The following is a 25,728-nucleotide window of genomic DNA, read 5'->3' on the forward strand; positions in this document are numbered from 1 at the left end:
GGAAGAAGAGGGGTTAAAAAGTTGTATTTTGCTTCCCCAATACAAATACTTCCCCATAGCAAATAAAATGTAAAGAACTAAGGTCAGAAATCTCTCAGATTTCATCCAAAATATCTTTCTTTGAACGAAGGTCTTACTAGTTTGGAACAACATGAGAGTGAGCAATTAATGACAGAATTTTCCTTTTTGGATGAACTAACCCTTTAAACAAACTCACCTGCCTATAATTTTCTATTAATCTTTATGAGCTTTATTGTCGGTGTATCTGATAGTTCACCCAAAAATGACAATTCTGTCATCATTTTCACAACATTGTGTCCAAACATGGCTTCTTTCTTCTATTTTTTAAGGAATGCTGGTAACTAGACAGCATTGGTCCCTATTGATTTCCATTGAAATCTTCTTTTATGTTCTACAGAAGAAATAAAGTCATACAGGTTTGGGGCCCTATCTTGCACCCGGTGCAAATGACTTTGTACACTGACGCATGTATTATTCCTATTTTGCACCCGCACAAAGCGGGCTTTTCCCTCCACAGGCGCACGTCGGTAAACTAGGAAATGAACTTGCGCTCCATGGGCTGGTCGGCACATTCCCTGGTGCTTTTTTGCAGTTCCAGAAAACAATTCTGCCACTGACCAGAAAAAAAACCTAGTCTAAAGTCAGTGGCGGGTTGTGCGTGGTTCATGCTATTTTAAGCACGCATGCTTCGCCATAATGTAGCAGGTGCACAACGCACATACACTTTGACTCCCTCATCAACACAGATGCAGCAGTTTTTATTTCTGAAAATCATACATTATAACAAGGAAAAATATTAAAACATGAGGGAAATCATTGTGGTGTCCATGAAAATGTAAAAAATGTATTCCCACGCCTGTTAAACCGACGCTGATTTGGGTGGGTTTCTCCCATCCCCATACAACGTCACTTTTGTCTTTCACTGCCGAAAGAACGTCGGCCTCCTCAGCTGTGAACCGCTCCGGCCGTGCGCCTGGTAAATCCGCCACAATAATAACAATCCGCCATGCAACCTGCGCACCTGCTCTTAAAGGGTATGTTGGATGACACTCTTGGTTTAATTGGTTTATTTCAAATAACACCCAAACTACACCTATGAATAATGAAGCTATTTCAGACCAACCCCTTTTAAACTCAGGTGCAAGAGTCTTTATCCTGCCGGTAAAATAGCAACAGCGCCCAAGATCCGCCCACAAAGTTACTTGCGCTTCGCGCTTGATACTTGCGTTTCAGATTAAAATAGGGCCCTTGGAATGACATGAGGGTGAGTAAATTATGCACTGTAATGGATTTTTGTAATTTGAACAGTATTTTACTGTAATATGTACATTATAATACTGTTAAATGTGTCAACAGTATAATACTGTAAATAGCCGAGGATTATGGGAAAATATGTTTTTACTACTGTAATTATTTTCTACACGGTAATGGATTTTTGTAATTTGAACAGTATTTTACTGTAATATGTACAGTATAATACTGTTAAATGTGCCTACAGTATAATACTGTAAATAACCTAGGATTATGGAAAAATATATGTTTACTACTGTAATTATTTTCTGCTGTAAATCGTGAAAAAAAAATCGAATTATATAATAGATAAATAAAAATATACAGTAGTTAAATGAATACAATATACAGTATTATTCCTGTAAATTAAAATATGGTATTTGTAATGTAAAGGAAAAATACAGTACTCTTACTGTAAATATTAATACAGTTTACAATTGTATAACTGTAAATGAAATTACACTACTGATACTTTAAACACTTTTTACAGCAGAATTGCACTGTAAAATGACAGAAGAACATTTTTAATAAAACGGTCCTTTTAAATTACTGTAATTCTTTTCAGTGCTGCCTTTCTTCGCAACAGCTCAGTTCCACCTTTATTCTAAAAGCGCAATGTTGTGCCATTTCCGTAGGCAGAATGTAAGTAAATGGAATTAATTTTTAAAAGATATTTGTGTACATTTTCTATTGATCAGAGCAACAGATTTGCATAATTCCTCTAGTAAACAAGGGGCTAAAATAAACAAGCATATGCAAATAAACAGCACTATCAGACACCGTAAATTCATTCTTGGTAAATTCCCCCCTTTGTCTTTCAAATCAAAACCTAAAAGGACCAGTTAAAAATCAATTGCTCCCCAATTAAGGTGTTTTTGTATTTCAGCTACATACAGTACAGAGCTAATGTAGCTAAACACAAAGAAACGTAAATGCTTCCGAGTCTTTAAGTGCACTTTAGTGCATTGGAGATCCTGCACATCCCTCAAAATGATTTATCTCCCTCTGCCTCCTCTGCTCTTTTATCAAATCCCATCCTACTCCATCACTTTTTCTCTCTTTCGCGATTCATCTCACCATCTTAATAGCCTCTGGGTAAAGGGGTTCGATGAGGACTCCGCGACTGGTGGCCACGCTCTCCACAAGCTCGTTCAGCGCAGCACGTTTGATCTCTTTCCCCTTCAGGTCGGCGACACAGTCCAGAAAGTCAAAAAGCACACAACACTGCTGGAGCTTCTTACAGAACAAGTCATGAAGCTCTGCCACTGGAGCATCTGAGGGACAGGAAGGAGAGGACATGTAATCTTATCTAATATATATACACACACACACAAATATACTGCACATTTACCATGATGAGTTTACTATATTTTACCAAGTCCAGCCAATAAGCCAGGCATAGTATCTATCCTAGGAACAAACATTGTTTCTCTTTTGTAGTTTGTGTCTGCTAAATGCATAAATGTGATGTTTTTTCTTTCTTTTTCTAAAAAACATACCATGATAAAAACAGAAAGAGTCTTGAACAGTGTTGGGTGTAACTAATTACTAAGTAATTAGTTACTGTAATTTAATTACTTTTGCCTTGAAAATGTAAAGTAAGGGATTGCTCTTCATTTATCTGTAATTTAATTACAGTTACTTCTGATGTAATTGAGGTAAATACTGTGTATAGATCAATCCGATCTCACAGCGATTCGTATGCATTTTATGAGGTGTCTAAATTGTATGATCGCACTCGTACAAATTCGTATGAATTATTGTAAAATATGTATGAAAAAAGTGTGAAATGTCATGAGATCAGACATAAAACAATAGTGGTTTTAACAGCAAAATGTATTGTCTGATGTTAAAAAGTATGTTTTTATAATGTAATCTTCTCCACCTTGGTCAGTTTAAGGATAATTCATGCAATTTTACAGTATTTATTTGAAAGAATTAAAACAAATTCATGTCTATCCTTGTATTATTCAGCTGGTTGAGATAGATATGGGGTTTTGAAAGTAATTAGTAATTAAAAGTAATTAAATACTTTTTAGAGAGAGTAATTAGTACAGTAATCTAATTACACTGTTGAAGAGGAAATTAGTAACTAGTAACTAATTACTTTTTTAGAGTAACTTACCCAACACTGGTCTTGAAATACCATGCACATAAATCTGATAAATGACCATAACTGTATCATGGTACCACCACAGTACTTTTTCCTAATGCTACACAGTCTAGTGGGTTTTTACATAGAACCTAAGTGTTCTTTACTCAATTTAAACAAACTTTTATGCAAAAAAAAAAATATTCTAATGTTTTAAATGATTGCATAATTCTTTCAAGTTTAACATAACAATTTCTTCTAAGAGCGTAAATCGATGCAATAGAAGAACATTTTTGGGTTCCCCAAAGAACCTTTCTGTGAATAGGGCTGTCAAACGATTAATCACGATTAATCACGATTAATCGCATCCAAAATAAAAAGTTTGTGTTTACATAATATATGTGGGTGCACTGTGTATAATTATTTTATATATATAAATCCACACACATGCTTGTATATATTTAAGAATTTATTTATTTTATTTCATGTTTGTGTATTTTTACATATACAAAATAATGTATATACACAGTGCACCCACATATATTATGTAAACACAAACTTCAAAAAAGTTTTTTAAAAAGTCTTTAAAAACTGTTTTTTCTTAGTGTAGTGAAGAACATTTTTGATAATCTTGAGAGCCTTTTCCCACTATAAAGAACCTTTTGTGCTATGGAAAGGTTCCATCATGGATGCTAAATTTCTTCATGGAACCATCAATGCCAGTAAAGAAGAACCTTTATATTTATGCTCTCCAACAGAACAATAACATTAAGGATGGTTGGATCTAGACACTTGGATCTATAGACAGAGTATATAATGCAGATTTCTTGAAGTGGATAGACGGGATGCTAATGAGAAATGAGTGGAGGAGTCTGGTGCTAACATGATTAGCGGGTGCTATCTTTAACCCTGGGCTGTCTCGGCCCTCTGTGGACATAGCGCCTCGAGGCACAATAACCATGACAATCCACTCCATTCATCTAAAAACTCAACAAAACTACATACCCTACTTTTCCCATACTTCGACATGTGAATCTCTCTCTGTCTCTTAATCTCTCTTTGTCATTAGCCTCAGCCTGCTAGCTACTTAGTACAATTACTCTCCATTAAAAATGGATTAGTCTTAACATTCACAGTCTGCCACAGATAGAGTCATCCTAGAGTCGGAGTGCAGCAGGTGAAGTTAAAGGAGACAGACCAAGAAATCAACAAGGCGAAAATGAAGATTGCTGAAGTGAATGTGATGAAAAGAGGCTGGTGTGATTGCTTGTAGACAGGGGGAAGGATAAGGTGCAAAAGAGCATGACACAGCCACAGCAGTCTGAAGAGAAAAACGAAATTGTCTTGGGAAAAGTGTGAGAGAGAAAGAGGGTGGAGACACGAGGAACTGGAGATGTACTGAGAATTAGAGGGAGAGTGAAGCTGAGAACTGAGAGAATGAATAAAATGAGTATTTGAAATGAGAGCTTAAATCACGGAAAGAATGTGAAAACTATAATTATTGATTTGAAGAAATAGCAGCAGTTTTACATCTAAAGTTGAATGGTATCGCTCTAGTTAGACAAGTCGTCACTCTAAGCATGCTGTAATGTTGAACATGCAAAGCTGCTAAATATAGTGGCCAATAAGCAACAGTGGGACGTAGAGAGAGAGAGAGAGAGACAGAGAGAGATGCATAGTATAGGGAAAGAAAACAGTGCAGAGAGAGTCGGAGAGATGATGTCATCCCTCTTCCCTGTTCCTCTCCTCATGATCTCCTTTTACCCCTCCTCTCCATCCCTCTCTCACAGTCATTCTCTCCGTACATCTTTTTCTGTTGTAGAGTGATTTTAATGAGTAAACTGTGTTTTTTGTGGCTGTTTTTTGAGCCACCACAACCCATAAAACAGACAAGCAAAAATAATGCATGACAAAAAAAATGCATGAGATTTTTATTTTTTTTTTGAATGTGGAATGTGATCTTCAAATAATATTTTAACTTGTTTCATGGACACCATGATGTTACTTGATAATTTAACTGCAAAATACAAAATACAACCATAGTTGTGGGGCAAGTGACTGGGGCAGTTCTAGTCCTAGGATCGATATGTACAGTATATACTTTTCAACAAATAACAGTAAAAACCCTTTTTTTTAATAAATGGGGTTCTTTTGAAAGTTGAAAAAAAATCCTGAAAAAAACAAACAAATTAGTATTAATATTATTATTGATAATAATAAAGTTTTTTAAGAACCAAATTGCCAAATTAGAATGATTTCTGAAGGATCATGTGACACTGAATACTGGAGTAATGATGCTGAAAATACCATCACAGGAATAAATTACATTTTAAAATATATTAAAATAGAAAACTGTTAAGTTAAATGTTAATAATACTTAAATAATTCACAATATTACTAATATATTATTAATACAAATAAATATGTGTGTGTGTGTCTGTGGGTTTTTCTCTTTTCTACATTTTGTCCTCAACAATAACTCTCCCTCAGGTACACTGTTCCTGCACTTACAGCTTCAACATGCTTATCCATTTCACTCTCTCGGTTTCTCTAATGCTTTTTTTCTCTTTCCTGTCTCGATAATCACTCACTCCCTCTTTTATTCTCTCCCTCTTCCTCTCTTGCCCTCTTTATTGATCGAAGGAGGCCAGAGAGGGAGCGGGCCTTCTGTGTACTGTAACCTTACACCAGCCCTGACCAGCTGGACCCTGCAGGAAGAAGAAGGCAGATATATACCCACCACTATTCACACTCTAAGGTTATTGCTAATAGATATGAGATGCTGTCATAGCTAACCCAACAAGTGCAAACTCTCATTTCTGTTTCACTTATGAAATTGAGGAGCTTTGAATGTGTAGACGAGTCACAATGCGAATGAGGCTGAGAGCTCTGAGCTGCCCATTGTCCAATTGGAAAACACTTTCCCTCCAGCAGTGACAGCTATTTACAGAGACACACGCTCGCAAACTCACGAGGACTAATAGTGAAGTCACTCCAGAGACCTAAGTGGAATCAACAACACAAATGAACTTGAAGAGCAGAATTTGAATGTTTACAAATGATAATATAACGCACCACCAATGGCTCACAATACCGCACCCTGCAGTCTTTTTTTCCGGTAACTAATAACCCAAGCTAATAAACCTGGCAGTGTTGGCCATATTTTTGGCTGATTCAGGTCATGTTTTGGACTGATAGAGCATCTCAGCTGTTTTATTCACTTACTTTCTATAACGCACAAACACAAATAGAGGCTCACAGGTAAATTCACAGCCCAAACAATATTAGGTAGAGTCTGTCATGCTTCACTAAGCTAATCTTGTGTTTAAAGAGCATTATATATGTCACATCTATATATCCTGTGCCATTAATGGAGCTTAAATCTCTAGCAGGTACATGTTAAACAAACAAAAACAACTTTTTAGCACACTGATAGTCGAGTTTTGCCAATCCATAACTGCCATAAACTCAATCTAACACAAGCACCCAGAATACCACAAAGATCCACCAGAGCTGTGCTTTTTATACGAGAAATAAAACCAGAGTTAAACCTACAACCAGTCATAGCCCTGAAGTTAGATCTACTGGATTTAGTAAGAGTAAAAGAGACAGACATTGATTAACACAGGAGATGTATCTCAGTGTCATGTGAATGGCTAAAAGCAGGTCAGTTGGATGGTTAAGCAGGACAGAGGCTCAGTCTGGACCCCCTGTGACACACCAACTGGCAGCAAAACCTCAGCTGGAGAGTCCCGTTAAAACTGGCACCACTAAATCCTACTTCACTGGAAATGTAACTCAGATGATTCCTGCATTAGACGAAGTGAATCATATTCTGCTGAAGTGTGAGTCATGAAGTCGAGAACTTGGAAAACCTATAAAATTTAGTGCCATCCATGAAATACTGTGAAACAACACTGTATTATTTGTGGTTATTCTACTCTACAATGCATCTACTCTTATGCATCATAATCCAATTGCTTATTTACGACTTACCATCCACAAATATGATCAGTAGCTTCCTAGACAGTTCAGAGTTTCTCCCTCACTTCAGGTGGATGACCAAAATGAGCATATGGAAGTGTAAATATCAGGGTCTTCAGACTGAGGATACTTTTAATTTCATTGCATTCAAACCACTTAAAGGGACGGTTCACCCAAAAATTTTAATTCTGCCATCATTTACTCACCCTCAAGTTGTTCCAAACCTGAATGTGTTTCTCTCTTCTGAACACAAAATAAGATATTTTGAAGAATGTCTGTACAGTTGATGGAGCCCAGAAGTCAATGGGGCCAATCAACTGTTTGGTTACCAATATTCTTTAAAATGTCCTCTTTTGTGTTCAGCAGACGAATGAAATAGAGGGTATGCACGTGACATCACGTCAGCCGGAGTGACTGTGGACTGAGTGGCAGCATTGGTTTTCAGCGTGAATGCCGCAAAAACACACAAAACAGCTATGAGATTGACTGTACAAATAGATTTGACAAGAAGTCTGAAGTATATTTTTACAGAGGGCCAAAGGCTAGTGAAAAGAGAAGCAAATGTATCGGTACAATTCACAGAAACAACTGGACTCTATAGGCAGCGAAAAATGAATTTGCAGTTTTAATTTTGTGTCGATATGTTGAATTTCGGGGTTAAATCATACCCTATTGAATTGTTATTGTATTGACGCCTCTTCTTAAATATTTACGATTTATTATATTCTGTATAATGGATGTTTTTAAATAAACATTGACAAAAACTATAAAAGTTTTAGGGCTGGATGATATGACGAAATATATAACATTGATAAGTGAATACCCGGATTTAGACCTACCTATATTGTATTTATCTAAAGCGTTCACAGGCTAATTTGCTTTATGTATATCCCCCCACGTGTAAATCAGGCACATATTGTCAGGAAACACGATTCCTGGCTGCATGTCAATATCCATGGATCACTGGATATTTGGTTATTTGTAAGGAGCCCTATATTGAGTCCAACCTTTAGTTCAAATTAATAATTGTTTGTTTTACTCTTGTTTTTGCAGTTTTCCCTATTAAATCCAGTCATACAGCGGCTCTTTTGTCACTCAGTCTGGCTGAGGGGGTGTCTGGCGGAAAAGTGATGTCAATGCATACCCTCAATTCATTGAGGTTTAGAACAACTTGACGGTGAGGAAATGATGACAGAATCTTAATTTTGGGGTGAACCATCCCTTTAATTAGTAAAACAGAAGTTTACTTTGTGAATCAATGTGAATCATTATTGAATCATTTTTATTGCAATTCATTAAAACTGCACAATGGATTTCAGATTCCCAGCATGAATCATGACTATGATTGACTGAAGATGGTATGTGTTCTTAAGCCAGATATTATTATGGTTTATGTTGCTTTACTTGATAATTACTATGCAAATACCACTGCAATGGACAGTTTCTTCTTTCCTGCAATTCTAGCAGATTGTCATGCTAACCTAGTGCAATAGTCTCATTTGAGTTACTTTGACACATCTAATCTTATTGGTGTTACTCAGTTAACTTTTTGCAACACGAGACGTTTAAGTTGAGTTAAATTTAATGTTACAACCCCCCATTCCAGTACAGCTAATTTAAGTTCAGTCAAAAAAATGTATAGGCCTACACTTTTTAAATTATGTACCCTTGAATGATGGAAGCATTAAAGTAAAACCTGCTGAGTCTAGCTGTGCTCCTCGGAAGATTTAGTTACATTTGGCGTCCTGGTCCCATCTCTTAAGGATGCTCAAGAAAACACTGAGTTCACCAAAATGGCTGTAATAGTCTATTTTAGTAGGCTATCATGGAATGAATAATTATTTTCATTTGCTAAATAACATGTCATTAAAAACAAACCACCTCACGTCCCAGTTAAAGCAACCTACCTTTAAGTAAGGGCAGCGGCGTGAGCTCCACCTGGGAGCTCTGATAGCGGAACTGTGAGGAGCTGTGGGACCGTCGCTGCCGGGCACGGCGCATCGAGCGGCGGGGGAAGCCGTCTACCTTCTCTGCGCTCGGCACAGAGAAGCCCGTGGTCGGCGAGGATGGGCTCGACGGAGGTAGCTTCGTGGGGGTCTCCATCGCAGCAAAGGTGGTTCTCGGCAGAAGACTGTTCGAAGGAGGAAGCCAACCGCCGGAATAGGCACCCAAAGCGCCTTGTTATTGAGTCAGAAATATATATTTTTTTCTTGGATTGAAAAAGTAAAATGGACAAACAGGGACCGACTATAGTCAGAAGTTATCTAACCTGGTCTAAATTGTAGACAGAGGGATGGTAGAAGTAAAAGCTATCAGTGTTCAATTTGACGCGTCTCTTGCTCGTGTTACATTAAACCCCCCCCCAAAAAAACGAGATTAGACACGGAAATAAGCACAAGGGTGAATGTAATTATCTATATCTTTATGGAAAGATACTGGTGTGAACACATATTTCTACAATAAAGACATCTCTGTCGTACTGTCGTCATCAGAAAGTCATCGGCCTAAATTTGGTCTTTATTTAAATATTTATAGGCTAGAGGCATAAATCGGTACTGTATTAAAACTCGGACGTAATAAGCATTCTATCCAGTGATCATGGGCCAATTAATCCATGTTGAAAAACAAATGGGCGATTTAAATCCCGTCATTTATCTCCTCCGTACAGGTAGCCTACAAATGCATCTCTTATTAATTAAATGTTATCGTCATATTACCAGTCCCCAGTTCTGCTCCTCAAGTCCTTTTCAGAGCCGTCCAGCGTTCCCCTATTAAATCCGTTATTGTACAGTCGGCTCGGTTCGGTCAGATCCACACAGGGCGGGGATGAACTGCTTCAAACGTGCCTACATGTGTAAAGCATCACGGCGGCCGCTGCAGCACTGATACCCCCTTCTACCTCCTTCCCTCAAATACAAGGAACCGCTGTTCAATTACTCCTATCACAAGGATATAACAAGGACAGTCTCGCTGACTTTGCCCGTCGTCCTTCTTCCCCACTGATAACTCGTGTTTTCCCCCCGTTTCTTTATTTCCCAGCAGCCAGTGTCGGTCGTTGTCTTCTTCAGGTGGTGCAAGTAGATGTAGATGCTACACACTGCAGATGACGCTCACGCGCTCTTATTTATTTATTTACTTACTCATCCTACATTTACGCGATCCGTTTCTAGACGTCGCGATGTTATGGTTATACCGTTTGCTCTAATCACCGTTTAAGCGACAACATATGCTATTTTTATATCATCCCTATCGTTATCAGACAGCTGTTTTCTACCTCAGCCCCTTCCCTTCTCCTCCCTCTCTCACTGGCTGACACAGTCTCTGTTAGCCGCTGTGTTTTGGGACTGTCAGGTTGGCCATTGTTCTTGCTTCATTCGTTCATTCTTTCGTGCGTTCAACGCTCGCTGTAACCGCTGATTTTTATTCAGTCCGTCGCTAAGTATCTTTCGAACACGCGTTTTGTGATATTAACCGACCGACGACGACGTGTCGCTGACCTACCTAGAAGACTACTAAATGTGATGCTGAACGTTATGGGCGTTTTGGCTATCGAGAGACCATCCCCTGCTGTACCACTGAGAAAGATTGAGTGCTTTTGCTATTGATTGGTCGTTTTAAGTGTATAAATGAGTCAATGATAAAGAAGAATATAAAAAGAACAAAAATAATTATTTTAAAAATCAAATTCTTAATTTTTAAAAATATTTTCTAATATTTATGATAAATACTGTTGTTCGAAAACACTTTAAACAGCTTAAAACAGCTTAAACAGTGAAAACAGCTTTACGAAGCACTGCACAGGCTGTTATCACTTTGCAGACAGGTGCCAGTCGCACCTCTCCATGCAAAACGTGAAGGCGCCTCTTAAATTGACCAATACCCCGCTCAATTACGGCTTGTTTTCTTGTGAGCTCAAATGAACAGAATTCAGTTGATATTTTTAAAACAAAATGGGTAGGCTATTTATGGGAAGTAGAGTAGCCTAGTGCAACACATTTGTTGTTCTCTAAATTTGAACTCCACACACATTAATTGTATGTTGTCACTGTTGTAATTTAACTGTGACCACTGGTCAGGATGGTGGTAAGGTGTGAGGAGCCATGGTTTACAAGGATAACCACTGTCCCCTAACAAGTGGCAATTTGCTGGAATACGACGTCCTTCAAACGTCTCAGGCCACTCTCCCCCAGTATCCTGCATCCTGCGCCGGGCCATTTTGCAACAATGTCTACAATCTGCACTGAAAACAACTTGAATGTTTAGGCTGTGGTACCTCTTCCTATTAACATAAACATCCTCATTTTCAGACGGTGCAATCATTCGGATGTGGCATCCATTAATTACTCCGACAACACCAGGGAAGCTTGCTATATTCATTAATGCAGTTTTTTTGAGCCTGCAAGCTGGGAATGTCCAGTGGAAACAAAATGAACTGTGACACAATAAGAGGTTCTGAAAGTGCTGTAATTGTGTGATCACTCTGCTTACAGAAGGTCGTGATAGACCCAAGTCATCACTGCTGCATTGTTGCATTTTCCCAGTTGCTAAATATCGTCATAGTGATTACTTTCATGTCTGGCGCTATGGCATTTCTGCGCTGTTTTGGAGATGTTAGTGTGTCTCCAATAAGATCAGATCAGTCACAAACATGATCTCTGCATGATCTAATCCATAGCGTTTTATTAACTGTCATCCATTGTCTGGAACGCATTTCGTCTACCTCTTCGTCTTTCTGGCATTTTCTCCTCTCCTAGAGAAACTCTTAAGTGTCTTAAAAGTCCCTGCCCGTGCTCCTAACAATTTTGACCTTAAGACCTCTTGTAAGGGTTAAGATGCTTTCTGAATTAGTTTTTTCTTTACGAGGATATTTTCCTATAGAGTAAGCATCCACATTTCTAAGAATTTTCTTAGAATTTTGTCACTAGGAGCTACTCTTTTCATTAAGATTCTTTATGAATACAGGCCTTGATTTGTAGCAAAGTATACTTATACATTTTATATTTTTGCAGAACTGAGATGACTGCCAAAAGGGGAAGGAGAGAAAGTCTGTTGTCAGAATACAAAAAAAAAAGACATCTCTATGGCAAATATAGTCATTATAAGTATACTGCTATGCAATTTGGCCAAGGTTGCAGAATTTATTTCATTTTTTATTTAATTTTTTTACTGTATTGAGAGTGTGTTGTATTGCAATTCTAAGTTCATGTTCAATTCTTTTTTTAACTGAAAGTTTCATTTAAATCTGTAAAACCTAAGATGGTGGTACCATATTTTTTACAGTAAATTTCTGGCAACCACCGCTGCCGGTTAAAAAAGCTGCGTGTAGTATCTTGTTTTGTAAGAAATTTATTTTTGAATAACTTGTATCTGGACAACAGTAAGTGACACTGAACGATATTTCCTTAAATAACATTTGAAATTATTAAAACATAATTTATGAATTAACTGAAAACTCTTATATCAAATCACAGATCAACTATCACAAATCACAATAGCAAGGAGTTACTAAGCCCAACATAAGGCTACTGTCTTGTAATACATTTTTGAAACATTTCATATTTAAAATATAGCTACATGTAAAAATAAATCTCACCATCTTTAAGTCTTGCTTAAATAAATTAGAAGTTACAACATATTCACACCTTAATGGATCATGAGTTTTAGCACCGCTTGCATTTGAATACAATAAAAAGAGATGTTTGCAGTATGTAGTGTGTTTGGCTTGTCATTAAATAAGAACTAGACTGTACTGCACCTCAAAACTGCTGTAGGCACCCATTCCCATTTAAGGTGTCCCAAGGAGACCAATCGATACTGTCGAGTAGCCCTGGCAAGTCCACTAAATTAGTGTCTGGTAAAACTGAAAGGTCCGAAAAGAGGTTGGGTTCATGGGCGAAGTTGAAATCTGAGGTAGAGGGTGGAGCTGTGGGTGGACCTACTGGAACACTAACTGATGGTCCATATGGACAGAGTTTAGTGCAGTGAGGTTCATGTTGCTCCAAAGCAGTGGTGTAGATTTGAAGCTCCTTCTTCAGCTCAGCGATTTCTTTTCGGAATGCGGCATTAGACTGCTCTAGATCTTGGAGTTCCTAAGTAAAAAAAAAAAAGAAAAAGAAAAGTTTATAAACTGTACAATAGTGAAATGCAGAAGTTACAAAGGGAACGAAAATGTGGCACAGTATAAGAAAGATTTGAGCAGCTCTTCCAACTTAAATATTTTCAGAGGAAAAACACAACAGACTCTTTTAAAAAATAATAATTTTCTGTCAATCTATGAAAGGTTCTGATTAGTGGGTTGGGGAAAGGGGAAAGTCCAAGATTTGTACATCATCTGAAGAGAAAATGAAAGTGAAAATGAAGGTAAATAGTCTGGCGCTAGTGCAATAATCAGTCCCAGTCATGTTTCCAAGAAATGCCTGCTTTGAACTGAAGTTGCGCAATAGTAATGCTTCCTCTCTCCTCCACACACACACACAACATAGTAATTATTAACAAACCAACACGCACGCACAAAAAATAACCTGTACAGAAACAAATGCAGTTGCATTTTTAATACACACCTTCTGCTGAAGGTTATTATTATGACACATTACTTTATAATTCCAAGTAGGCTAATTATAAGGGAGCAGATTATTTGTCTGATAATTACAATAATAAGAACAATATCACATATATTTGTGTGAGTAACATGAATGAAAAGATACATGCAAAACAAATGTGAGGATTTGGAGACATCAAAAGATAACGAGTAACAAAGCAAAAGTTACACATTCAAAAGGGGAAAGAGAGTGTAAAAGGTCGTAATATGCCACTGACCTCGTGCAGTACATCTGCCTTTTCTGTCTGTTTTCTTCGACTCCTGCGCGCTGCATCTCTGTTTTTCTCTTTGCGATGGTGCCTATGGCCATCTGACTGTGTGCTCTGAGGATATTCATCATCAGATCATGTATATGAATTATAATATATCGATATTTATAATATTTTATTGTTCGTAATTAGATATTAGGATATAAAAATTACTGCATATGTGTGTGTGTGTGTGTGTGTGTGTGGGTGTGTGTTTTAAACCATAAATAAATTAATATTATAAACAAATATTTATTTATAAATATTGTATTGCTTGTAATATGTATGTGTAGATAGTACAATTACATAAAATAAGTTGATTCATTACCTACCCAATCTAGAGGACTCTGAGAATCACTTTGCGAGAAAGGACTTCCCTGGTCAAAGTTATCCATGAAGACAGCTGGCATCTCCAAGAACACGGGTGCTCTCTTCGACAGTTAAATCAGTACAAAATGCTTGCATGTATACTTTCAGAATAAATCAGTCGTTGGTTTTATTTCCGTATTATACAAAGTTTTACGATTTGAAATGCAAGCGCGTTAAAAAAAAAACCCTTAGGCAGCTGTTGTCTGCAAAACTACATTGCCTGGTCATGATTTAAACTGCTCGGAGGTTTTTAATGTAAGCAGTGGGCGGTGGAATGAGCCAATAGCTCTGGCAATGAGATGACGCAACAGAGGGGTGGACTAGTGTGTTTTCGGTTTCGAATTATTTTAAACGACTCGGTTAGCGGAGACTGGAGAGGTCATCGCCACCCACACAAAAATGCCAGTAATTGGGTTGTAGCCTACATTTCCCGCTCTACAGTTTACTGGGAATTCCTATCCGGAAGTCCAAACGGATGGAACGCTTTATGGGATATTCAGGCTTTACTATGTGTGTAAGGCTAGGCTACTTTATTTCCTTACTAAAATGAATGTGAATTAAATAAACGAAATAAAATTAATGGATGTCTAGTTTAAAGAGGACAAACTTAGATTACAAGGGAAATTGTTAATGTGTTATAATACCTTTTTAAATATTTTTTAAAAAATGATGGAAATTCTCCTGTCCAGTACCCTGGCATAGACATACATCCATACATTACATCTCCCTGTTGGAACACAACATCCAGACACTTGAGATACTCAGGGCGGATCTCATTCACCCCTGGTGCGGTGCCTTGTCACCGAGGAGTTTCTTGACTACCTCGGTGACTTCAGCTTGGGTGATGGACGAAGACCGGTCGGTGGGATAGAGGAAATCCTCGAATTATTCCTTCCACTGTCCAATGACATTTTTTTTTTTTTTTTTTTTGTGAAAAAAAATTGAAGATAGCTTTATTGATTAGCTTTGACATTTCAGTGTTGTGGTGGAAATGACACCAATTTTTGTATTAAAAAGTAATATTGATGGTCTCACATTAAAAACCATAATGTATTTTAATTATTTTACTAGTGCTTAATTTAAGAATATTAAAAGTTACCAGATGTCATATTTTTAACTTGTATTTTCATTGTTGAAGTTAAAAAGTCTGTGTGTGCAAAAAGGAGAAAACAGTGATTTTAACACCTAGGAGGTTGAAAAGTATGAAGGTACTAAAAAGTTTAAGGTTTGACAAAGAAAGAGGAATTTGTCCAAAATTATATGTATTTTTAAAAATATGAACAAAATTAATAAAAGTGCCTATAGTCTAATATATATATATATATATATATATATATATATATTGGGAGTCTGCTTGGAGAAAAGTTTGCTGTCACTTCTTTCACTGGGTAGGGCAATAGAGGAAGTTGAATAGATACAGATCTATGCTGGAAACATGAGGGCTATAAGTTCAAGAGGGAAAACACAAATAAGCAATTTGAGACAGACTAAAGAAGACATTTACCGTAAGGTTTCTTTTAGACTTTGGATGAAAGTCAATGAAACATTCTATTTAGTTACAGTTAGGTCACAGTGTTTTATTAATCAATTAATTGTTTATGATGAGATTTTATGATATACCCCACATTTTTTTTATTAGTAATACTGCAAAAAACTTAAACAAATAAACTCTTCATATTTTCTTACGCTTGTATAACCATCATTATAAACGTTCTCTAATGTTATTGTGGTTGCTCTTGTTTGTAAATATTATTTTATCATTTATTTTACGTTTATTACATTTATTAGCATTCCCTTGCACTGAATACTTGTGCTGGGTACATTTCTCAAAAATTGTTGCAGTTACTGATCCCAAATTACATGACAGTTAGTAATCTAGATTACTTTTTTAGATTATGTAATCTGATTACTTTATGATTACTTTTTAGATTACTTTGAACCTACCTTGTTTATCACATTGATTTGAAAATTATAATCTTATACCATATTGATATAAAAATACAAAGAGAAAGATTACATTACCTCAGAGTTTCCCAGACTGGGGGTTTGTAATGGAACCACAGGTTTGTAAGTTTAAATCGTAAAGAAATTAAATAAATGTTTTGTGACCAATAACCGACATCAGAGAACTGTGAACTTAATTTTGTTTTCATTTATTATTATTATTATTATTATTGAGAATTTTATTTTTGACCCAACTTATTTTTTTTTCAAGTATATAATTAAGTAGGCTATAATTAATTTATGTGTTTGTTAGGAGTTACATAAATATACATATTCTTAAAAATGTGTGTACCCAAATTCTAATTAATTTAGCAGTAAAGCACATTCTGATTTTATCTTCAACGTAAAAGCCCATCCTTGAGTAAGAGAAAATAATATTTGGCAGGCAGTGAAAAGGTCAAACTAGCATTGCTGACCAACCAATCATACAACCAGACAGACAAAATTAGCCTAACTTACTTTGCATTGCAAGTCTTCTGGTGGAGTAGCTCGCATGTTTGACTTATGCACATCAGGGGGCGCTGCAAAAGAACTTACTGATTTTACGACTGGATTCAGCTTACTGCACCTATCAGAAACGCGAACACGCCCTTGCCGCTGTTCTCCTTTGCCAATAGAAAAGGCCCAAGTTTAATTGACAGTTAGGACAACCAATCATATGCCTTTAACATCACATTTGCGTATTCTCTAACCAATCATACTTCAATGGGTTGTGTTACCTCATAGTAACGCTTCCTTGTTTCTAGTACGGCTTTTCACTATACGCATGTGATATTTATTTAGGAAATTATTTCATGCGTTTCAACAATTAATGTGCAAATTCGGGCTTTAGGCCACTTCAGTGTTTTACATTTAAACTTTCACGATGGGTTTACTGACGATCCTGAAGAAAATGAAGCACAAGGAGCGTGAAATGCGTCTACTGATGCTGTATCTTTTCATAGAACTGAATTCAATTCAAATGTTTATATTCAGATACGTTTATTTTACACCGATGTTGTTTTTAAATGTTTGTAGTTTTTATAAAGTGTATATAATCAGCTTACTCTATTCACGACTTACGATTACTCAGGCTAGGCTAGTTTAATGTAAAGTTTGTGATACAGAAGACTCTTGTGGGCCCTTAACCTATAACCTTTTATAGTGGACTTGACAATGCCGGAAAAACAACCATCCTAAAGAAGTTCAACGGCCAAGATGTCAGCACGATCTCTCCAACATTAGGCTTCAATATAGAGACGCTTGAGCATAGAGGGTATGACGGAAACTAGTTGTATGTTATGTAGATTTGCATCAGTACGAAGTTGTGGGCGTCATAAAATACTTTTAACTTAGTAAATGTCTCTGTTGATTGTTAATTTAATTAATTGTGTGTATAACTAATACATTTAACTAATATGTGTATAAACAGACTTTTTATTTACCACTATCACTGTGATGCATTTCAAATAATTCCTAAGTGCAATGTCTTTGTTTCTGTCTCATTTGCTTCACATTGAGACTAGGTTTAAACTGAATATCTGGGATGTGGGTGGCCAGAAGTCATTGAGATCATACTGGAGGAATTATTTCGAGAGTACAGATGGACTGGTGTGGGTTGTGGACAGCGCTGACAGATTGAGACTGGAGGACTGCAGGAAAGAGCTGAGTACTTTATTACTAGAGGAGGTGAGATTAACAATATCTTTACTTGGACCTAATAATGTCGTATAGTGTTTGAAGTTAAATGGATGAATAAAATGTAATGTGTAAGTCTATCTCTATACACTTCATATTATATGGGTTTGATTACTTCTATATTATTACTTTTTGGAAGCGTTTAGCAGGAGCCACACTGTTAGTTTTTGCCAACAAACAGGACTTACCTGGGTCTTTATCAAAAGATGCCATTCGAGAGGTGAGCCTTCAGTTAAACAGACAAAATCATTTGTATTTGCATGAACCTGACTAGCGTAACAGGTCACAACTGTAATTTGTGAATATGGCCATGTTTTCTGAATTTTCTCTGTGCAGGTCTTAGCCCTTGATGACATCAAGACCCATCACTGGTGCATAGTGGGATGCAGTGCCGTGACTGGTGAGAACCTGCTTACAGGTGTGGACTGGCTGCTTGATGATATAGCAGCTCGGATCTTTACAGCTGACTGATGGACTGATAGTTAACGCATTTGGCAGATAATGGACCCCCCAAAAAAGGATCTTTTTGGACTTTAAATTGTCAATACCACTTAAATGTTTAAGATGGTTTATGTAGATGTATTACCAACAGACTTTGTGATTTTAACATCAAAAGCTGCTTGCCTGAAACGGAAGCCATTTTGAAGTTGTTTGTGTACTTTTCAGTGCCATTTGTTCAGCTGCATAAATAAAGATACATCCCATCTGCCACGAATACTCATTTCTGCCTTGACAAACCTGATTATTAAAAAATGCTACTTACTCTGTAAGTGATTATAGTGCACTTATTATTTTAGTTCTGGAGGGTTTCTGCCTTTCAACTAGACAAATAATATCCATGAACAATTTAATTTTGACTTTATCCCATCGGAACACTGAAAGCTATTTAAAGGGTCGTATAATATCATGATTTCAGGTTTACACTGTGCCTTTAATTCTATTATTAGAATGCAAGTTCACCCAAAAATGAATATTCTTTCAACATTTACTCACCCTCATGTTGTTCCAACCCCATGAGATTTTCTTTTATCTTTGAAACACAAATTAAGATATTTTTTATGAAAGCTGAGAGCTGTCTTACTCCTTCATAAGCTGGAAGTTAATTGATAAATGCCACAAATGAATTATAAAGACATTTAAAATAGTCCAAGTTACTACAGTGGCTCAACCTTAAGTTTATCAAGCAACTACAATACTTTGTGCAAAAACTTGTATGGTCCAATGCTGATCATGTGTGTGATGCTGGCCAATAGCGACCCAAAGTTCTGACGTACCTAGAAACACTTTTACACTACATGAACTCAGTCAGAGGCCCACAGAGAGCAAGAGAGAGAAAGGGAGTAGTTACTTTGGCACACAAAGTATTTGGCCACTGATAAACTTATTGATGCATAAACTATTTTAATGAGGTCATTCACCTTTTGGGCTGGCAGATATCAATTAGCTAACACCCTACGGAGTGAGTTTTCAAAATCATTTGTATTCCAAAGATGAATGAAAGGCTTATGGGATAGGAACACAGGGGTGAGTTATGACAGTTTGTGTAAACTTACCCTTTAGTACTAGCATGAACACCCAAAACACAATGGAAAAATGGCACCTTGGCTTCACACATTTTACTAACAAAAAGTTATTGCCGGTTCATGTTGCCCAACTCATTGTTGAACAACCTTACTTTGAAGTGTCACTTTTCCAATTAGTTTACTAAAAATAACTTAACCTTCAAAGGTTAAGACTAATTAGAAATTTTTAAAACTCCTTTATTATTAAAAAAAACAACAACAACAACAACTTAATACATGCCAACAAGTACACATTTCCAAGAAAAAAATATTGGCAAGTAATTTAATTACAGTGTACACAAATTGAGTGCCAATCATTTATATATTCAATTTCAAACATGTCATTCAACAGGTGTACAGTATAGGAATTAGGAGCAAACATCAACCGGTCGTCCACAATTCAACTTTTCCCCAGATGTTTTTTAACAGACCTGGGAGAAAGAGGGAGGTCAGTGTATGGGGCAAAAAATAAAATAACCCATAATGAACTCGTTCAACAATTAAAGCACAAGAAAAATGAAGTATGGATCAGAGGTTAAACCAATCTGTCATGATTTTTCAGACTGGGGCGGTAGTTACTCATCACATCCATACTTAAGTGTACAAATGAACTTTAGGTACCTGAACACAGGGCACCATCCTTAAATCAGCTAGGCATGAAACCACCTGAGGGAGAGAAAAGTGGGGAGGATAGTAAGCGAGTACAAGTCAACTTGAATGGTACCTTTTAATAATTACATTTATCAGAAACATCAATCAGTCATGACACATCAGACTGGGGCGATAAGAAATCATCATTTATAAAGAGTAGTGAAAAAAAAAAAACACATGTACAAACCTTTAATGTCAACAAAACACCAGCATGATGTGACCTCTGGGGCAACCTGGAAGGACAGTAGCAACAATTAAAGCACAAATAAAAAAAGGCTATACATTAGGTGTGGATCAGAGTGTATCCCAATCAGTCATGAATTTTCAGACTGGGGCGGTAATCAGTCATCACATCCATACTAATTCAAACAAATAAGCCTCTTAGGTACCTACATTTGGAAACAAATTTTAAAGAAACCAATTGAGGTCAGTGGACTACCATTCAGTCAGATATATCAGAATGGGGCAGTAATCTTATTAACCCTTGTGCATCAATTAAAAAAAGTTACAGAGGTAAAAAGAGGACAAAAAGGTCCATGTCAAAAAACGGTCATAAAAATGTGACGCTTTGGAGCACAGACTTAAGTTTGGCATCATTTTAAAGAAGACCCTTTGCAGATTATTGCTGAAGTAAAAAAAATAATAGGTAAATCCAAAAAAAGTTATATAGGTATAGGTTTATGAAAATTTATAAAATAATTTTATATAAAATATATATTTTTTTAAATCAGGTTGAACTCAAAACTACAATAAAATCAAAGCCATAAATCTAAATAGGTTGTGTTCCAAATTTGAGGATGATCTCAAAAAAATGAGCTTTCGGTAACAGTTTGTTTGGGTGTAGGAACATATTTTCCCCATTGGGAGACACCATCTGATAAAAAAAAAAATAAAAAAAAATAAAATTGAAGCCTTGCCATCAGAATGAAAGCCTCTTAAAGACTGCATAAAATTTTATAGTTAACTGAACCGGGAATTAAAAATGGCAGTTTTAATGGGTTTCAAAGAGGACATTGTCCAAAAGGGGCTGAAGGGGAGTATTTTGTACCTAATGCAAAAAATATTTTTTATGAAAATGACAGTGAAATAGTAAAATTTCAATAAAAACACACCTGTGCCAAGTTTTTTGCAGTTAGCTTTAACACAGGCAAAGTGATCAAAAAACAAAACTGAAAAGGACAAAAAGGTCCACAAGGGTTAATCACACCTACCAATTCACATGAAATTAAACTAAAAAACACAAGCACATACCAACTTCAGCGTGAAGAGGGTCCAGAACTTCCAGGGGATGGTACAGAATGGCCATTGCAGTCCTGCATGGAATTAAAATCAAGTTAATTATCACAAAAAAAGGAAGACGTTGCACAACATTACAACTAATCCTTCTCAGACTGTTGGTAACCCCAACAAATCATCCCCTTATTGCCAAGGCAAGACCAGTGGGTTCACCTTTTCAGGTTCTGGTATTGTCAAGGCGTAAGACTTGTGCGAATTACATCATAAAAGGACAACAGGCTTGCATTACACATTTGGGATTGAATTCTTACCCATTTAGACAACTTCAAATGCCACTCGCCTGTGAGAAAAAAAGAAAAGACTTCAGATGGGCTTGTTACACATGTGTAGAGACAAATGCTAGTTCTGTAACATCAGTACAAGATGTATATTTATCAGCAGGACTTCAGACGAACGAGACTGCAAGAATCATCATAGGTTACAGATGGTATTGAGCATTAAAAAGGTGCAAGTTAATCAAATAGGCACCATTTGTGGTGGGATTTGATATAGTAAGCACATTCTTACCCGTCGAGACACTTAAGGCGTGCAACCTGTCATGAAAAAAAAAAAAAGCTTGAGCATCATTTGATACATAAACCACTTAAAATGGATAAAACGGTGTAACGTCAGTAATAAGATTTATCAACAGGGTTTCAGACGAACGAGATTCCAATAAATCATCATTAGTTACAGAGGGTATTGAGCATTAAAAAGGTGAAAGTTTATCAAATAGGCACCATTTGAGGTGGGATTCGATATAGCAAGCACATTCTTACCTGTCGACACTTCAGGCGTGCAACCTGTCATGAAAAAAAAAAAAAAAGCCTGAGCATCATTTGATACACAAACCACTTAAAATGGATAAAATGGTGTAACATCAGTAATAAGATTTATCAACAGGATTTCAGACGAACGAGATTCCAATAAATCATCATTAGTTACAGAGGGACTGCATATTAAGCACATAGAAGCAGGAAGTAACCTTACCTACTATAACCAGAGGACTCCGCACTTAGTCTTAAACAATAGTCCTGAAGAGAAGACAACAGGGGTTTGTCTGACTGGTACACACAATTATAATAATAACAAAATTCAATCAATCTCTCAGTTGTTCGTTACTTTTCACATGGGTTCAAAGTGAGCTAAGTATCTTCATCACAGAGATTGGACAAAACATTACGTATAAACAATAAAAATACCTTTGAAAGATGCTAGTCCTTGGTAAAAGGTCCTTTTGTGCAGATGTCACCTAATAAACAAAGGTTCTTACTTTATTTAGTTTACAAAAACAAAACCAACATGTTAAACCACTTCTGATCAGTGCTTTGGTGACTAATGCCATAGAGCAATATTGCCGTCCAGATGTTAAATGGTATAAACCATTCATCCTCTCAGACTATTTAAGAAAACACCACTCAAAACCAAAAGCTCACCTGAATGTCACTGACCATACTATGGCCACCAGGACAAGTGGAAGCACCTAGACAGATAAACGGCACCGTAAGCACAGAATTCAGCAAATATGGTTTAAGACATATGGCGATCAGACTTTGGTGACAAGAATGCCATAGGACAAATGTAATCTTGTTACATTGTTTACAATTCTGAAGTGATTAAGTTTACAAACTGAATTTAGGAAAACCACTTACCAATACAGAATCCATGGACTCAGTCAGTACACAGTTCATGTGCAGGCAACCCTAAAATACAAACATTATTTTTAAAACTACAATATGGTAGTGATGACTGAGCTCAAGTCATCCACGTTGTCAGAATAAAAAGGCAGACATCACTGGAAATCAGACATATGCTTGTCTTTTGAAATCATCATTTAAGCGTTTAGCCTAAAAGAGGAACCTCAATACCTGAAAACATACCTTGATTTTAACAGGTCTCTTCCTCATCTTGGCAGACTGCATGGAAACTGCAAAAACAAATGCCCACATTTCACATACTAAAGGGAACAAAAAGAAACACTTAGCAACAAGTGGCGCCTGCTACTCAGTTTAGAAATATTACAGAACTACTCAGAAGACAATTTAAAGTTACAGTAGTACTACTGAATGCCTAAAGTGCCAATAGGGATCCAACTAAACTGAGCACAAGCCACCCACATTGTCAGAAAATAAAGGCAAACATCAATGAAATTCAGACATATGCTTGTCTTTGTAATCATCATTTAATAGGTTTAGGATTAAAAACAAACTTCAATACTTGAAACGTTTACCTTGAATTTAACAGGCCTCATCCTAATCCCAACAGACTGCATGATAGCTGCAAAAACAAGTGAAAAAAAATATATATATATATATAAATAAATATTATACAAGGGCATTTACAAATACTACAAAAACACTTGGCAATCTATAATAGATGTGCAATGCTATTCAGCTGAAAAAGGTTAGAGCAATTTAGGAATAGAAAACTCATAAGGCAAAGGAACACTGCATGCATAAATTCATGGACTCAGCACAAGGGCTATTCACTTGGGTGTGGTAGACAAAAATAAGGCCTAAACTATAAAAATAGTATCCTAGGCAACTTATTTTAGCTCTCCTTAAATTTTAAGTTCTCAATATGCATGCATAGTTATGAAACATGTAACATGCACTGATCTTTGGGGGATCAACTTTAGTTATTTCACACTTTTATTAATTGAATTCCTTAACCAGATCCACGCGCAAATGTTAAAGTTGTCTAAAACGAACTCAAAGAAATTATAAACAAAACTCCATGTTACATTTAACATAACTTTAATGCCATTTATTCAAGTGGCGAAAATAAATAGCCAAAACTATTAATTTGTCAATATCTGTCGATCTACACCAGGTTTGTTTTAGTAGGTGCACCCATTACAGAACTTACCTTCCCACGATGGCAGGGACGTCATGCTCGTCGTAGCCATTACTGCAACAGAACAAAATGTAGTTGAGACACGTGTGCCCTTATGAAACCTACAGAAGGCGCCATTTTTACGAACAACTCGAGTGAAATCTCTCTTCAGATATATAAAAGTGCAATCACAGAGTTTCAGAACAGGTCTGTGGAAGTTATCATCATTGAGAGATCGTGCCATGAGCAAAAAAAGCAGGCCAACAGTAAATATCTTGTAATTGTGACAGAGGATCATGTTAACTTCAATAAAAAGTAGTAAAATTGCAAATAAAAGCAGTAAGTGATGCAGGATGGCTTCAGATGCGACTCAGAAACTCATGGGCTAATGGATTGCAAACACGCTGCGCGGTTGTCTGCTAAGGGCCACTGTACAGAAATAAATACTAAAATGCACACGAACAAAGAAAAGACGACTATTGTAGACCCTCTTTAGAAAAAGGCGTATAAAAAATAATAAAACAACTACACTTCAGTTTACAAAAACCAATAACGTACTCACCCATGATGAAGCTGCTGCAAAATGGACGAAAAAGAGGTCTAGGCGCCTTTTATTCTTGTCACATGTGAAAGTACACGCCCATTTTACAACAACCAATAAGGTTACTGATCATGTTAAAGGCGCCAGTATACATTTTGGCTTGTGCATTAAAATCTTTTTACAGTCTATGATTAAAATACATTTTTAAAATTGATAAACTGTAACTGCTCAAAATGTAGATGCAAAATAGGTACTAGTGCACGTAATGCACATTTTAAATAGCAAAATAATAAAAACAGCAGATATATACTGAGAGGCAAAACAATGTAGCAGCTATGGCTACTTATTTGAACGTACCGGTAAGTATCGTATAGTTTTAGAACTAGTATGTTTTGTTGCATGATAATTTCTCAATCACTCTTTTTTTTAAGCTTCACATTTCCCACTAGATGGCGTCATCGATACAAGCATAAAGGGAACATGGGGAAGTTGCCTTCTCCCACCTTACCTTTTTTTTCCTGAACATAGATGACACAAAATCACATCTCAGTACTTTTGATGAATAGCTATTAATTTTGTAA

The 25,728-nt window shown here is 36.5% G+C and overlaps 3 protein-coding genes, 1 long non-coding RNA gene and 8 other non-coding genes across 16 annotated transcripts in view; 1 reads left to right on the top strand and 11 right to left on the bottom strand.

Moving 5' to 3' along the window:
• Nucleotides 1-10,943, bottom strand: part of ppp2r5b (protein phosphatase 2, regulatory subunit B', beta) — a 23,427-nt gene extending 12,484 nt beyond the window's left edge. The window contains exons 1-2 of one of the 2 annotated variants that reach the window (XM_039659640.2): nt 9,295-10,942; nt 2,389-2,585 (exon numbers count right to left, since the gene is read on the bottom strand). In XM_039659640.2, the coding sequence (XP_039515574.2) occupies nt 2,389-2,585; nt 9,295-9,490 (393 nt within the window). In that variant the 5' untranslated portion in view covers nt 9,491-10,942. Of the gene's footprint in view, nt 1-2,388; nt 2,586-9,294 lie in introns of both variants that reach the window. The other variant, XM_039659649.2, reaches the window with a different exon arrangement.
• A 1,805-nt stretch (nt 10,944-12,748) lies between these two features.
• batf2 (basic leucine zipper ATF-like transcription factor 2) lies at nt 12,749-14,831 on the bottom strand. Its single transcript, XM_039660156.2, has 3 exons — nt 14,566-14,831; nt 14,204-14,308; nt 12,749-13,476 (listed from the first exon to the last, which is right to left on the bottom strand). Exons 1-3 carry the CDS (start codon nt 14,641-14,643, stop codon nt 13,144-13,146), a joined length of 516 nt encoding a protein of 171 aa, XP_039516090.2. The 5' UTR covers nt 14,644-14,831; the 3' UTR covers nt 12,749-13,143.
• Nucleotides 14,832-17,329: 2,498 nt separating this feature from the next.
• On the top strand, nt 17,330-18,992 carry arl2 (ARF like GTPase 2). Its single transcript, XM_039660086.2, has 5 exons — nt 17,330-17,536; nt 17,751-17,861; nt 18,112-18,274; nt 18,423-18,503; nt 18,620-18,992. The coding sequence occupies exons 1-5, from the start codon at nt 17,472-17,474 to the stop codon at nt 18,752-18,754; spliced, it is 555 nt and encodes a 184-aa protein (XP_039516020.1). The 5' UTR covers nt 17,330-17,471; the 3' UTR covers nt 18,755-18,992.
• Nucleotides 18,993-20,027: 1,035 nt separating this feature from the next.
• LOC120470693 (uncharacterized) lies at nt 20,028-25,221 on the bottom strand. 4 transcript variants are annotated; one of them, XR_005620590.2, is made up of 15 exons: nt 25,169-25,221; nt 24,640-24,681; nt 24,002-24,048; nt 23,652-23,698; nt 23,424-23,474; nt 23,208-23,254; nt 22,974-23,023; nt 22,762-22,805; nt 22,551-22,574; nt 22,300-22,325; nt 22,044-22,072; nt 21,748-21,809; nt 20,684-20,729; nt 20,467-20,511; nt 20,028-20,276 (listed from the first exon to the last, which is right to left on the bottom strand). It is a non-coding gene; the product is annotated as an uncharacterized LOC120470693 (long non-coding RNA). The 4 variants fall into 4 exon arrangements; XR_016166387.1 differs by lacking the exon at nt 20,028-20,276 and having other exon boundaries at nt 20,458-20,511; XR_016166398.1 differs by lacking the exon at nt 20,028-20,276 and having other exon boundaries at nt 20,458-20,511; nt 23,652-23,728; nt 25,169-25,216.
• LOC120471070 (small nucleolar RNA SNORD31) lies at nt 20,368-20,438 on the bottom strand. The gene has a single exon (XR_005620753.1). It is a non-coding gene; the product is annotated as a small nucleolar RNA SNORD31 (small nucleolar RNA).
• LOC120471063 (small nucleolar RNA SNORD31) lies at nt 20,585-20,650 on the bottom strand. The gene has a single exon (XR_005620744.1). It is a non-coding gene; the product is annotated as a small nucleolar RNA SNORD31 (small nucleolar RNA).
• Nucleotides 20,785-20,855, bottom strand: LOC120471056 (small nucleolar RNA SNORD31). Its single transcript, XR_005620742.2, has one exon. It is a non-coding gene; the product is annotated as a small nucleolar RNA SNORD31 (small nucleolar RNA).
• On the bottom strand, nt 21,878-22,002 carry LOC120471077 (small nucleolar RNA SNORD22). The gene has a single exon (XR_005620756.1). It is a non-coding gene; the product is annotated as a small nucleolar RNA SNORD22 (small nucleolar RNA).
• LOC120471053 (small nucleolar RNA SNORD30) lies at nt 22,396-22,462 on the bottom strand. Its single transcript, XR_005620738.1, has one exon. It is a non-coding gene; the product is annotated as a small nucleolar RNA SNORD30 (small nucleolar RNA).
• On the bottom strand, nt 22,647-22,713 carry LOC120471046 (small nucleolar RNA SNORD30). Its single transcript, XR_005620736.1, has one exon. It is a non-coding gene; the product is annotated as a small nucleolar RNA SNORD30 (small nucleolar RNA).
• Nucleotides 22,874-22,938, bottom strand: LOC120471037 (small nucleolar RNA SNORD29). The gene has a single exon (XR_005620732.1). It is a non-coding gene; the product is annotated as a small nucleolar RNA SNORD29 (small nucleolar RNA).
• Nucleotides 23,889-23,958, bottom strand: LOC148998475 (small nucleolar RNA SNORD27). The gene has a single exon (XR_016168800.1). It is a non-coding gene; the product is annotated as a small nucleolar RNA SNORD27 (small nucleolar RNA).
• Nucleotides 25,222-25,728: the final 507 nt, after the last annotated feature.

Source organism: Pimephales promelas, chromosome 1 (genome assembly GCF_988280905.1).
Source record: "Pimephales promelas chromosome 1, fPimPro1.hap1.1, whole genome shotgun sequence".
Taxonomy (NCBI): Eukaryota; Metazoa; Chordata; class Actinopteri; order Cypriniformes; family Leuciscidae; genus Pimephales; species Pimephales promelas.

Coding starts and splice junctions, on each gene's coding strand:
- arl2 (XM_039660086.2), top strand. CDS start 17,472: ATGGGTTTACTGACGATCCTGAAGAAAATGAAGCACAAGGAGCGTGAA. Junction 17,537..17,750: donor GAAATGCGTCTACTGATGCT/GTATCTTTTCAT, acceptor AACCTTTTATAG/TGGACTTGACAATGCCGGAA. Junction 17,862..18,111: donor GAGACGCTTGAGCATAGAGG/GTATGACGGAAA, acceptor CATTGAGACTAG/GTTTAAACTGAATATCTGGG.
- batf2 (XM_039660156.2), bottom strand. CDS start 14,643: ATGCCAGCTGTCTTCATGGATAACTTTGACCAGGGAAGTCCTTTCTCG. Junction 14,309..14,565: donor CTCAGAGTCCTCTAGATTGG/GTAGGTAATGAA, acceptor GAATATCCTCAG/AGCACACAGTCAGATGGCCA. Junction 13,477..14,203: donor AGGCAGATGTACTGCACGAG/GTCAGTGGCATA, acceptor TTTTTTACTTAG/GAACTCCAAGATCTAGAGCA.